This window comes from Canis aureus, chromosome 1, assembly GCF_053574225.1.
Source record: "Canis aureus isolate CA01 chromosome 1, VMU_Caureus_v.1.0, whole genome shotgun sequence".
NCBI classification, from domain to species: domain Eukaryota; kingdom Metazoa; phylum Chordata; class Mammalia; order Carnivora; family Canidae; genus Canis; species Canis aureus.
In genome coordinates, this window is record NC_135611.1 from 9661054 (window position 1) to 9674649 (window position 13596).

Here is a 13596-nt window from a genome sequence, read left to right on the forward strand (position 1 = left end):
ATTTGTTTATTCAGTATAATCATTAGACAGTGCCATGATAAAACACATTTAACATGAATTTAGGAGCAATAGACAATTCTGCAAATAGTTAACTAACATTGTAAAGGTGGTGGATTAGTTTCCTATTGCTGCTATAGCAAATTACCACAAACTTCAACGGCCTAAAGCAACACAGATTTATTATCTTACACTTCTGAAATTCAGATGCCCGTGATAAATCTCACTTGGCCAAAATCAAAGTGTGTGCAGGGCTGGTTTCTTCTAGAGGCTCTAAGGGGAGGATGTTTCTTTGCCCCTTTCAGCTTCTAGAGGTCCCTTACATTCCATGGCCCATGGCCATCATCAGACCACCCCAACTATTTGTCCCCATCATCACAACTCCTACTGCCAGTACTGATTTTCTGCTCTTCTATCAGGACCTTTGCAGTTACATTAAGCCCACCTAGATAATCCAGGATAATCTCCCCAACTCGGAGTGCTTGACCTAACCACACCTGTAAAATCTATTTTACCATATGAGGTAACTATTACAGTTTCCAGATACTAAGATGTGACATATCTGGGCAGGGAGGGGCATTGTTCAACCTATACCAGGTGATATAGTGAAAAAGAGATTGGATTTTGAAACCACATAAATGTGACTTCAAATTCTTTCCATAATTGGGCTATTTCTTGCTTTGTCCTTTACTGTCTTGTGACCTTAGAAAATTGCTTCATCTATAAAATGGAGTTATTAATAGCTTGTCGTGGTTGTTTCAAGGGTATCACATGAATTTTCCCTCTGTGTGGGTCATTTCCCTCAGTATACCCTCAGCAACTGACTGCAGCATCACCGCCTTCTCCATGAAGTAATGCCCCCTTTCTCTGCTCCTATGACAAAAGAGACAGTTTATTTCATCTGTTGGTTTATTTTCACTGTTTTCATTTCCTCACATTCTTTCCTTTCATCATTCCACTCCAACTGGAAATCTGTACCCTCCATTCCACAGAAATCCCACTTGTCAAGATCACAGAGGACCTTAATATTGTCAAATCACATATTCAGTTTTTACCCTTGCCTAATGTGACTGCAACAATGTTCACAACAATTGAAAATTCCTTGCTCTTTAAACACATTTATCACATTTTTTTCCTTATCACCACATGATTTTCACCATTCTCTTACCTCCTTCTCCTTGGCCTCCTTTGTTTCTCCCTGATGCTCATCTCTAAATATTGGAGAGTCCAAAGCTTGGTAATATGAAATAGAATGTCTTTGCCAATGAATGCCAAGTTCTTATCTCCAGTCCTTTAATGTCTCCTGAGCTCCAGACACACAGTGCCTCTGTGCCTCATCTGGATGTCCAAAGAAACCTCCGCCTCAACCTAATGTTACAAAATTGAATTCTTATCCCCAGCCTGCTGCAAAGTTACAATGGAAGTTTTTCTTCCATTATTAACTTCCCAGTAAATGGTACCACTGTCCATCCAACAGTTCAAGTCAAAAGCCTAGTTTCTCTCTAACCCACATTTTGTCAGCAAATTCTCCTACCTCATTTCTTCAGATGACTTCCTAAATCCATGTATTTCTTTCCAACTTTGCTGCCTCTATCCTGTGGAAACCACCACGACTTCTTTCAGCATTACTACTTCTGAGATGCCTACTAATACTTCTGTCTAGTTGGTATTCAGCAGTTAAAAAATGTTTTTAAAAAATTTAATAAACTTATATAACTCTCTAATTACCACTTGCCCATGCCTCTATTACAATTAGAATAAAATGAAAATGTTTAATCACAGTCTGTTTCATATGACCTGCCACCAGCCTTACTCCCTGGCCTTGATTCCTGTCTCCCGTTTTCTCTCACCTTCCCTTTTGGCTCCAATCATGTTGACTTTCTTTCTATTCTTTGAAGAGGCCATGTTCATACCTGTCTTAGGATCTTGTGCGTGGAATGCTGTTTCCTCAGATCTTTGGATTCAGATATGTTCCCCTGTTCTGAGTATTTAAATTTTAAGAGGCACTGAAAGTTCAAACCAAGAGAATAAAATGCTAGTAGTATAATTTAAGCACAACCTCCAGATGTTATAACTCTTTACATTTGTATAATGTTATCTGTTTTAAAAACACTTTTAGTGTATACTTTGCATGATGCTTATGGAAATTCTATTAGGAAGCTATGGGTGCCCGGACCAATGTCAGAATACCTGACTGATAAGTGGCAGAGACAGGACATGATTCAGATCTCTCATCTCAAAATTCAGAGTTATTGCCACTGCACCAGATTTTTTCTTTTACAAATCTGCAGGAAAAACATCGGCATCCTGACCCAAATACCATAGCAAAGTGTGTGATCTCCTTGCCCGTTAACTTACAGAGAGTGAGGGTCAAGAAGAAGAATTTAGTTTCAAACTATCAAACTACCCAGAAGGCAGAATTTAGTAGCCAATACCACGTTCTTGTGTTTCTTATAAAAGAAAAATCCAAAGGCCATGAAGACTGTACCCAGAGGAAAGTAGTGGTACCAACACACTATGTTGGTTCTCACGCTTTTAGCCTCCGAACAAGAGACTCTGTTGGAGTCCAGCTTTCTTCTCTGAACAAACATTAAATTCCTTGTTCAAAAAAGGGAAATTAAAAAAAATTCAGTATCCTTAAAGTGCCTTCCCAAATCACCTCAAAAAAATATACACCGCACACCCTATGTGTGTGTGTGTGTATATACATGAACATATAAATATATATACACACAGTACACGCACATATATTTTTGAGTTGCATATGATTTTAATATTATTATTTAGTAGACTGAGCTAAACTTCTGTGTATATTTAGGAGTGTCAGTAATATTTGCAGAAAATAATTTCTGTTTAACCCATTTTCACTACAATGATATGCAGCAAAGACTTCAGAAAAAAATCAGTTACTCTCCAAGTATTTTTAATACAAATTTCTGTGTTTCATTATTGTTTCCAAGGTTATGTCACATGCTTCTAAAGTCTTTTTTAGATTAAAAAAATAAGTAGTGTCTGCATAGATTATCAAGTTCTCAGTAAATGTTTGCTCCACTGCAGATCATAAATCAATAATCAGTAACATATATGAAGATTATATTTCTGCATCCAAATCATGCATGTTTACTAAGCCTGGTTTTATGCCAGGATAGAAAAAAAAAGGCACTGCCTATATTTAAAGAGTAGACATTTAGAAATTGACAGATTTGGTTGAGTAGATGAAGATGCACAGTTAAAATAGTTCATTGAACATTCATTCTTTTTAAATAGTAAATAGTAAGATAAGGAAATTATAAAGAATTACTGAGAATACTGACATTTCTCCAAAATAAAGTACAAGTAAAGGATGAGAAAAAATGATTGACTCTGAGTTAATATTAATTAGAATTATTTGGGGGATCCCTGGGTGGCGCAGCGGTTTGGCGCCTGCCTTTGGCCCAGGGCGCGATCCTGGAGACCCGGGATCGAATCCCACGTCAGGCTCCCAGTGCATGGAGCCTGCTTCTCCCTCTGCTTGTGTCTCTGCCCCTCTCTCTCTCTCTCTCTCTGTGACTATCATAAATAAATAAAATTTAAAAAAAATTAGAATTATTTGCAATGTCCTTTTAGTGCCACAGAGTAATCTTCAACTGTGTATTTTTGACATGTAGGATCAAAATGAGAAAATGTCTTGGTATTGTTCAGAATCTACATTATGGATGTATGCTGAATTCCAAACTGAAATATTTGGTTTGTGACTTAGTCTAATCTTGCCAAAAGATCCCTGAAAGAAGTAGCTCAAGAGTATTCTTGGACACCAAATATAAAAAAGAAAAGAAAAAAAAAAAACAGCCTAACATATTAAATTATAAACATATGGATGGAATTTCCTTTAAATTACACTTGAGTCTAAACCTTAGGGGTAAAGAATTTAACAAAATACATTTGAGGTTTCCGTAACACAAAACACTTGAGAAGTTAGACAGGGAATTCGACTACCCCAAAGACAGATGAGATTTTCACTCTAATATTGAGTAAATGGAACCTTCTCTCCTGTTTTGGAATATCTTTACTCTAAAATTAATATATAAATCTTTACTAAGCATCTTTGTAATAAACAGTTATGTGTGTGTGTATATATATATATATATATATATTATAGTTAAAAGGTTATTATTTTATTTGTTTTTATATTCTGGAGCTAGAACAACTGAGAAATCAAGAGAAAAGCAAAATAAGAAAGGTATGCGTTTAAAAACAAACAAAAAATACATACATTAATTTTCCCATACTTTGTCCTATCCTTTCTCACCTAACCCACAGCAATCTTTTTCAAATGATTATGCTTTTGACTACTAAGTACTTCATGGTACGCGAGTACCTAGAAGCAGTGGAGAATGAAATATTACACAGGAAATCAGGTACGTTTATACTCGAGTCCATTGTCTTCTCAATGATGAATTCTTGTTTTTTTTTTATTATCCTCAAACAAGCATATTTTTAAAAACACTGCCTACCAATGTATATAAAATAGTGAACATTGTCAACGTTGAAAATATAGATAAAATATTAAGGTAGCAAAAGTTTGCATAGAAAGTATATGTTTACCGAAATTTTAAAGATTTATTTATTTATTCATGAGAGACATAGAAAGAGAGAGAGAGAGAGGCAGAGACACAGGCAGAGGGAGAAGCAGGCTCCATGTAGGGAGCATGACATGGGACTCAATTCCAGGTCTCCAGGATCACACCCTGGGCTGAAGGTGGCGCTACACCACTGAGCCCCCCCGGCCACCCCTTGTTTACTGAAATTTTAAAGCAATTATGATTGTAGTAAAAATATGTAAACTTTTAAGAGTGATTTTATCTACATTATGTGGTTCTATTTTTCTTCTATATAAGGCTTTCTAATATATACAGCAAAATTTTTCATATATATAAATATGCATGTGTATATATAAATAATCACTCAAATAACAATCCAAATATACGAAATAGAGATTTTGAATTAAATTCTAAATTTAAATAATTTGCATCCAAATTACTCAACAAATGGCAGAGTTGGAGCACACCGGAAAGACCATAAATAATAGTGATACTGTGTAGATTGTAGATACTGTAAGGTAATGATACATCTTAGGTATATTTGGTGACAAGAAAACATATCACAATGTATGGAATGAGTACTGCAGAAATTTAAGGAGGCTAAATCAAATGCCAATCTGCTCTAATCCCTAAATTCTCTTTTGGATTAGAACATTCTACTAGAATACTTACCATGAACCCAAACACTGAGGTTGAGGCAACATATCTACAGTTATGTGTGTATGTGTCAGTATTTCAGACATTCACAGCATATGTGGATTTGCAACCTTACCACTGAGAACTTCAAGTAGACCACACTTTAATTTTTGTTGATTAATAGTAATAATTTTACTTCCTGATTATGGCTAGGTTATTCTCATTCTCTCTCCCTCCTTCTCGATCTCTAAATCTCTCTCTCTCTCTCTCTCTCCTCTCTCTCTTCATACAATTACATTGGGAGGCTTTAATGCATTTCAATAACAAGACTAACACTTGTTAGAATCTAAGTTTTTGTTGCTGGTTTATAACTGAATTCTTTATTGAGAAAATTGTAGATTCACATGCAGTTGTAGGAGAGAATGCCAAGATATCCCATGTACTCTTTAGCCAGTTTCCCCTTATACTAACATCTTCCAAAACTATAGTACAATGTCCCAAACAGGATATTGAAATCAATACAATCCACTGACTTTTCAGGTTTTCCCATTTTAACTTGAACTTGTTTGGCTTGTCTAATTTTTGTTCTATACAATTTTATCACATGCACAGGCTTGTGTATCCACCTCCACAGTCAAGACCAAACCCATATTCTTCATGTTCCTCCTCCCTGTCCTGAGTCCCTGGAAACCATTAAATTGTCTCCATGTCGAAAACTTTCTCATTTCTAAAATATTATAGAAATTGAATAATTCACCATGTAATCTTTGGGGATTGGCTCTTTCATTCACTCAGCATAGTACTCTGGAAATCATCCAAGGCGCTGCATATATGAATAGTCTGCTTTTCAGTTTTTGTTTTTATTGTTGGGGAGAATCCCATGGTATATATGCAGCACACAGGCTATTTCACCTGCTAGCCTGTGGAAGTACATCCGAGCTATTTTCAGCTTTTGGCTATTATAAATAAACAGTTATAAACATTGGTATACATGTTTTTGTGTGAACATAAATTTTCACTTCTCTAGAATAAATGTCCGTGAGTTCTCCTAGAGTAATTGCATATGTAGTGTTATAAGAAACTGAAACTGTACCATTTTACTTTCTCATCTTCTCCAGCATCTACCATTGTCAATTTTTTTAAAATTTCAGATGTTCTGATAAATATGTAGCTCATTGTGCCTCTAAATTGCATTTCCTTGATAGCTAAGAATACCTTTGTAATGTGTTTACATATTCTGAATATTACTTTCGGTGAAATGACTTTTCATATCTTTCTGCCATTTTCTTTTTTTCTTTCTTTTTTTTTTTTTTTTCTTTCGGCCATTTTCTAAATGTACTTTTGGTTTTATTGTCTGGTTTTCAGAGACACAGTCTTTGGTCAGAAACGTGAATTCCAAATCTTTTCTTTCAATATGTATTTTTTCTTTCCATTCCCTTCATGTGATCTTTCACAGAGCAACAGTTTCTTTATTTAGAAACCATTTATCATTATTTCTTTGTGGATTTTGCTTTTGGTATACAACATAAGAAACCATTTAATTTTTTTTTTAAGAAACCATTTAATTTATCATTATTTCTTTGTGGATTTTGCTTTTAGTATACAATCTAAGAATTCCTCACCTAGACCTAGATCCGGAAGATTTTCTCCTTTATTTTTTTTCAAAAGTTGTATAGTGTAATGTTTTATAGTTAAGTCAATGACCCATTTGAGTTTCTTTTTTGTGCCACATGTTTAGGACATGATTTTTCTCTGTTTATAGAGATCCAATTGCTCTAACACTTTTGTTAATAAGCTATCCTTCCTTTGCTGAATTTCTTTTATATCTTTGTCAAAAATTACATAAGCATATTATCTTGGCTTATTTCTGGACTGTCTTCTCTGTTCCATTAATCTATGTGCTACGACAACCCTTCTGCAAGTACCACAGTATCTTGATTACTGTGCTATATAGTAAGACTTATTATCTGGTGAGGCAATTCCTCCATTTTATTCTTTGTCAAGATTGCTTTAGCTATTCTAGAGCTTGTGCATTTCTCCACAAATTTTAGAATAAGTTTGTCTATGTGCAAACATAAAAAAAATACTGTGGTTTAATAGGAATTGATTTTTACCCGTATGTCAATTTGGGGGAGATACAGTGTATTTACATGAACACAGTATGTCTGCTTTATTTAGATCTTCCTTGAATTCTTCCATCAGCATTTTGCAATTATCAGCATACAGGGCCTGTATGGGTTTTGTTAATCTGCATTTTCTTTGGAGTGAATATAAAGAATACTTGGATTTTTTTTCTTTTCTACATGCTTATGTTAGTGTATAGAAATACAATTGATTTTTTGTGTGTGGTGCTTTTATATCCTGCATCCTTGCTGAACTCATTAATTCTAGGAGTTTTATTTTATTGGAAGATTCCTTGAGACTTTTATGTAGACATTCACGTCATCTCTAAGTGGAGATAGTTGTATAACTTCCTTTTTGATCTAAAGTGCTCATTTATTTATTTCTCTTGAATTATTGCAGTGGTTAGTGAACACTTCTAGTAATGTTAAACAATGGTGAAAATAGATATTCTTGTTATGTTCCCAATCTTAGGGGAACAGCACAGTCTTTACATATTAAGTTTGGTGATAATAGTACATTTTTTTAGATGCTTTATTGTAAGTTGAGGCATTTCTCTCCATTTCTAGCTTGCTGAGAGTTTTTATCATGAGTATTGAATTGTACCAAATGCTTTTTCTTTGTCAATTCATATGATTAAATGACTTTTATTCTTTCATTAGTTGAGAGAGATTACATTGGCTGATTTTCAAATGCTGAACCAACCTTGCCTACCTGAAATAAGTTCCTCTTGGTCATGCTGTATAGTTGTTTGTTTACATTGTCTGTTTCATCCTGGTTGGGTTTTGATAACTATGGTTTCAAGGAATTGGTCCATTTCTCCTAAGCTGTTCACTTATGATCATAAAGATCATTCATAATATTCACCTGCTTTCCCTTAAGTAGCTGCAGGTTTTGTAGTGATATTCTCTATTATAATCTTGATATCATCATTGTTGATATAGATCTACTCTTTTTTTTCTTTTTGTTAGTATTGATAGATATTAACTATTCTTGTTTGAAGAACCAGCTTTGTTTTCATAGATTTTCTCTATTATTTTCCTGTTTTCAATTTCATTGATCTCTCCTCTAACTTTTATTATTTCCTTCTTTCTTCCTTTTTTGGGTATATTTTGTCTTCTTTTCCTAATTTCTTGTAGTGTATATTATTGTTTTCAGACTGTTTGCTATTTCTTTTTTTTCTGTTTGCTATTTCTAATATAGGAATCCAGTGCTACAAATTTTGTTCTCTGCATTCCTTTGGTTGTCTCCTAAATATTTGATATATTTTCATTTCATTCAGTTATGTACAATTTTTATTTCCTTTCAGAATTCCTCATTGACCCAAGGATTATTTAGACATGTGCTATTTAATTTATACTTCTTTAGAAATATTTCTATTGTTGACTTCTGGTTGATTCCATTATGGTAAGAGAACATACCCTGCATAATTTCAATAGTTCAAGTATTAAAAGTTGTTTTGGCCTAGGACATGGTTTATCTTGGTGCATATTCCATGGCACTTGAAAATATGTATATTCTACAGTTTGGGAGTGGAATGTTCTATATTACAACACTTAGATCATTTTTCATTGATTGTGTTATTCAGATCTCCTATATTGTCACTGATTTTTGGTCTTGTTTCCTAGACTCATTAGTTACCTTTTCCGTTGCTGAGAGGAATTGTTGAAGTCCCCCTCTTTGAGCTGAGAGGAGTTGTTGAAGTCCCCCTCTATGATTTCCCCTTTCAGCTCTATCAGGTTTTCCTTCATGCATTTAAAAACTGTGTTGCTTTGCTGTGTACTCATGTTATGGAGTTTGAAATGAGTTTTTTGTTAAGAGCACATAGTTTGATCTTTTTTTAATGTTTTGAGTTTTACTTAAATTCTAGTTAGTTAACATACAGCGTAATATTAGTTTCATGAGTAGAATTCAGTGATTCAACACTCACATACAACACCTGGTGCTCATCACAAGTGCCCTCCTTAATATCTATCACCCATTTTCTTAAGCATTTAACATATATGAGTCTTTTATTTTTCACGATAACTCAAGTAGTATATTTGATTGTATATATCTCTCTATGCTTTCCATTTTCTACTTATTCTGAGTGCAGATGTAGATGTGTGAGAATGTGTGTATGTATAATAGACAAATTCTTCAGCAAAAATCTGTTTCATTTTTATTACTACAAATAATTTTTATTAATTGTAATTGCAAAGACTCTCTGACCTAAAAGATTTCCAAATATTTATAATACCACTTTAGTCTGGCTCTTTAGTGTTATTCAAATGACAATTGTGCACATGTCAATATTTTCAATTTTCCAGTTAAATCTATTTCAGGAATGTAATTAAAAATAATAGTTTTAAAATACCCTATTTCAAACTAACATACCAATTTGATATGTTAAGCATTAATTCATTTGCATCTGTAAAATTTGTGTTTTAAACAATAAAAAATTCCATTGTTGTTGGAAAACTGCCAAAGTAAATCCTGTGGTAGTTAGAATGCGCTCTGATTTCATAGTTTTACAAGTTACTAGTTTAAAGTGAGACTTGACAGCATATTTAGCAAAACCTCCAAATCCATTTATGTTCCAAAAAAGAAGAATGCAAATCTTACAACTCGTTGACAGTTGTCTCCTAAGAGAATTTTGACATTATTTTTAGGTATTTTATTTTATTTTTACTTAGAATTACTTTAGATGATATTTTCATGCTTTATTCAAAATGATACACTGGGTACTTTTAAATTTTAAATAACTTGTTTTACTTACTAATTAAATACTACTGATTTTTTTTTCTAGAAAATATTTTTTTTTAAAAAAGAACTTTGTGGGATGTCTGGGTGACCCAGTCAGTTAAGCAGCCAACTCTTGATTTCAGCTCACATCATGATCTCAGGGTCCTGGGATTGGGCCCCATGATGAGCTCTGCTCTGTGTGGAGCCTGCTTCAGAATTCTCCTTCTCTCTCTCTGCCCCCCACTTCATTGTCTCTAAAATAAATAAATAAATCTTTTTTTTTTAGAAAAAAGAACTTTGAACAAATTGTGCATATTATCTTGTTGCCTGTTTGGCAGGGCTTTGTATTACATTAGATAGCTTCCAATGTAATCATAGTTAATATAAAATATAAAATCATATTTATGAAATTTAAGACAGAAACAAGTATATAAAACACAACAACCTAGAAAATGCAAATTTTGATATATTTGCAAACAAAAAATAATGGTAAGAAAAATGACTGCACAGAATTTAAGAAAAGCAGCAAGTATTTATTTTAGTCATTGCTATTAAGAGCCCAGTGAGGCTCATTTATTGTCAGTGTTTTCCTTTCCTGACTTAAATATGCGGTTTTTGTGCCAGATCTTCATTTAGAATGAAGGACTTGAATTTGCTCCTGGATTACCAAACTTCTTTACGTTGGGAAATCAGCTACAAAACATGGGAAACAAACCACACTGAACAACCAGTAATTCTCATTAGCAGCATTCAAACCATATGAATTAAATGTCAGTCCAAATAAGAGAGGGTGAATTAATTGATCTATTTATTTCTGTTAGCTTACTCAGGAAGCCTCCATAGCCTCCACCTACTGTGAACTCAACTAGATATCCTTTCTTCATATATGTTTAACAGAGTTTGGTTCATGTTTTAAAGCTATTTGATTACTCTTTATATTTCCCTCTGACTAAGCTGTAAGTTCAGTGTGGGTAAGAACCATGTTTGTTTTTATTCATCATTCCATTCCCAGGAGCGAGGACAGTGTGTGAGTTAAAGTAAACATTAAGTCAATATTTATAGTTGAATGAAAGATTAAATGAATGAGAGATATTTAAGAGAAAAGTGTCTCTAGAATCCAGCAAAGGTTATTTATAAAGAGTTTATAAACATAATATTTTCATATCTGGAAACGGATACCAATTTTTCACACTTCTAGATAAGATGATGAGCGAACACATCCCAATTAATTTTAAGAAGTCAAAACAACCCTGATACCAAGACCTGACAAGAACTTCATGACAAATATCTCTCACTAACATAAGTGTAAAAACATGAAGAGAAACATTAGCAAGAAAAAGCTAGTGATTAAAAAGATTAATATATCACAAAGAAGTTGAATATATTCCAGGGACATAACTTTGGTTTAACATTTGGTTATTAATTATTGAATTTTTTTAATAAACCACACTAATAAAATAAAGAAGATCTCAATAGATAAATAAGATGCATTTGATAAAATTCAACACCAGTTTATGATTTAAAAACATAGCAAACCAAATATAGAAGGGAAAATGTGTCACATGAGAACAGTTCTACCTGCAGAAAACCTAAAGCATTAATCCTTAATAGTGAATTATTGAAAGCTTTTATTCCTAAATGAAAAATAAGAAAGGAGTACCTGTTAATACTATTTCTGTTCAGTATTATATAGCAAGTGAGAAGAAAACTAGACAGGAATAGAAAGGAAATAAAACTACACTGTAACATGATTTTATAAGTAAAAATTCAAATCAATTCACCAACTATTAGAATAAGTGAAATGAGTAACATTACTTGATATAAAGTCAATATACACAATCATGTGTATTTCTATGTTCTAGAAACAAATACATATCAAATATAAATTTTTTTAAGATTTTATTTATTTATTCATTAGAGACACACAGAGAGAGAGAGAGAGAGAGAGAGAGGCAGAGACACAGGCAGAGGGAGAAGCAGGCTCCATGCAGGGAGCCCCCACACGGGACTTGATCCTTGGTCCCCTGGATCATGCCCTGGGCCGAAGGCAGGCGCCAAACCGCTGAGCCACCCAGGGATCCCCCAAACATAATTTTTTAAAAAACAATACCATTTTATAATCACATTAAATATATCAAAATGGCTAAGGATATCACAGAGTTAGGGTAAACATATGTTCTATAAACTACAATATGTTATTGAAAGAAGCTAACAAATATCTAAATAAATGAAGGACTATGTCATGTTATGGGTTAGAAAGCTCAAGATCATAAAGATGACACTTTTACCCAAATCGACCTATAAACTTAATGTAATCCCAGTTAAAACTTGAGAAGGCTGATTTTGTGGAAACTGACAAGATGATTCTAACATTCATTTGTAAATGTCAAGAGTGAAAAATGTGAAGAAAATGTTAAAGAAGAACACAGCAATTATATGACTTGATATGAAAACAATATAAAGCTGCAATAATTAAAATAATGAGGTTTTGGCACAAGGAGAGACAAACAGACTAACATAAGAGAACACGGTCCATATACAGACCTGCTCCTCAGTGGTACTTGATTTACAACAGCTCAGTATGAGATATTATTTTTCCTTTTTTCAACAAAAGGTGCTAGTCAACCATATATCCATATGGCATTAACTGCTATGTCACACCGTAGAAAAAGATCATTTCCACTAGAGAACTGACCTAAAAGTGTAGGACAAGAAAAAAGCTCCTAGTAAAATCAACGAAAAAAAAAATACATCTTGTTACCTTGAGCAAGCAAACAGGATAGCAAGCATTAGAGTAAATGTTTATACACTGAACTTTATTAAAATTTAGAATTTCTGTTCACAAGAAGATGAATGAAAATGCAAACAACTGAATGGGAGAAGATCTTAGCCATGTGTATACCCACTGAGGCTTCATATCTAGAATGTATAAAGAATTATTCAAAATTTTCAAGAAAAATTTAACACAATTTTTAAAAAACATGCCAGAAATTCTTAAATATACTTCATGAAGGATGATATTCATATAGTTACTAAACATATGAAATGTTCTTACATGGTTAGTTATCAAGGGAAGGCAAATTAAAACTACAGTGGAAAACCATTACCTGTAAGAATATTCATAATAGCCTTATTCCTAATAGCTCAAAACCAAATCTGTCCATTTTCCATAAACTAAAAATGCATACATAAAGTTCATTATCGTCATGGTGAGAATACTATATAACAGTAAAAATGGATGCTCTGGTGCTACAGAGAGATATAGCTAGTAAACAGAATGGCACATGAAAGAAGCTGGTACAAAATAATACCTTTTGGGTGATCCCATTTATAACAAATTCAAAAGGAGGCAAAGCTACTCCTCAAGATAGAGATTGCGGGTGTTTACCTTTCCTTAGAATGGTAATAACAGGGAGAAGGCCTGAGGGAGGCTTCTAGAATGCTAACAAGGTTCTATTATTTGATCTGGGTGGTGGCTACATGGGTGGGTTCTTTTTAAAAGTTCATTGAGTGCATGTGTTTACAGTTTGTTCACTTT

At 33.4% G+C, this 13596-nt stretch overlaps 1 protein-coding gene across 5 annotated transcripts in view; it reads right to left on the reverse strand.

Moving 5' to 3' along the window:
* The window catches only part of CCDC102B (coiled-coil domain containing 102B), a 132810-nt gene that overhangs the window by 103243 nt on the left and 15971 nt on the right, over positions 1-13596 (reverse strand). For 2 of the 5 annotated variants that reach the window (XM_077886054.1, XM_077885839.1), the window contains exon 1: positions 13370-13463. The exons of 1 other annotated variant lie outside the window; for it this stretch is intronic. In XM_077886054.1, the coding sequence (XP_077742180.1) occupies positions 13370-13386 (17 nt within the window). In that variant the 5' untranslated portion in view covers positions 13387-13463. Of the gene's footprint in view, positions 1-1847; positions 2004-13369; positions 13464-13596 lie in introns of those variants that run through there. 2 more of the 5 variants (XM_077885995.1, XM_077885936.1) reach the window with 2 other exon arrangements.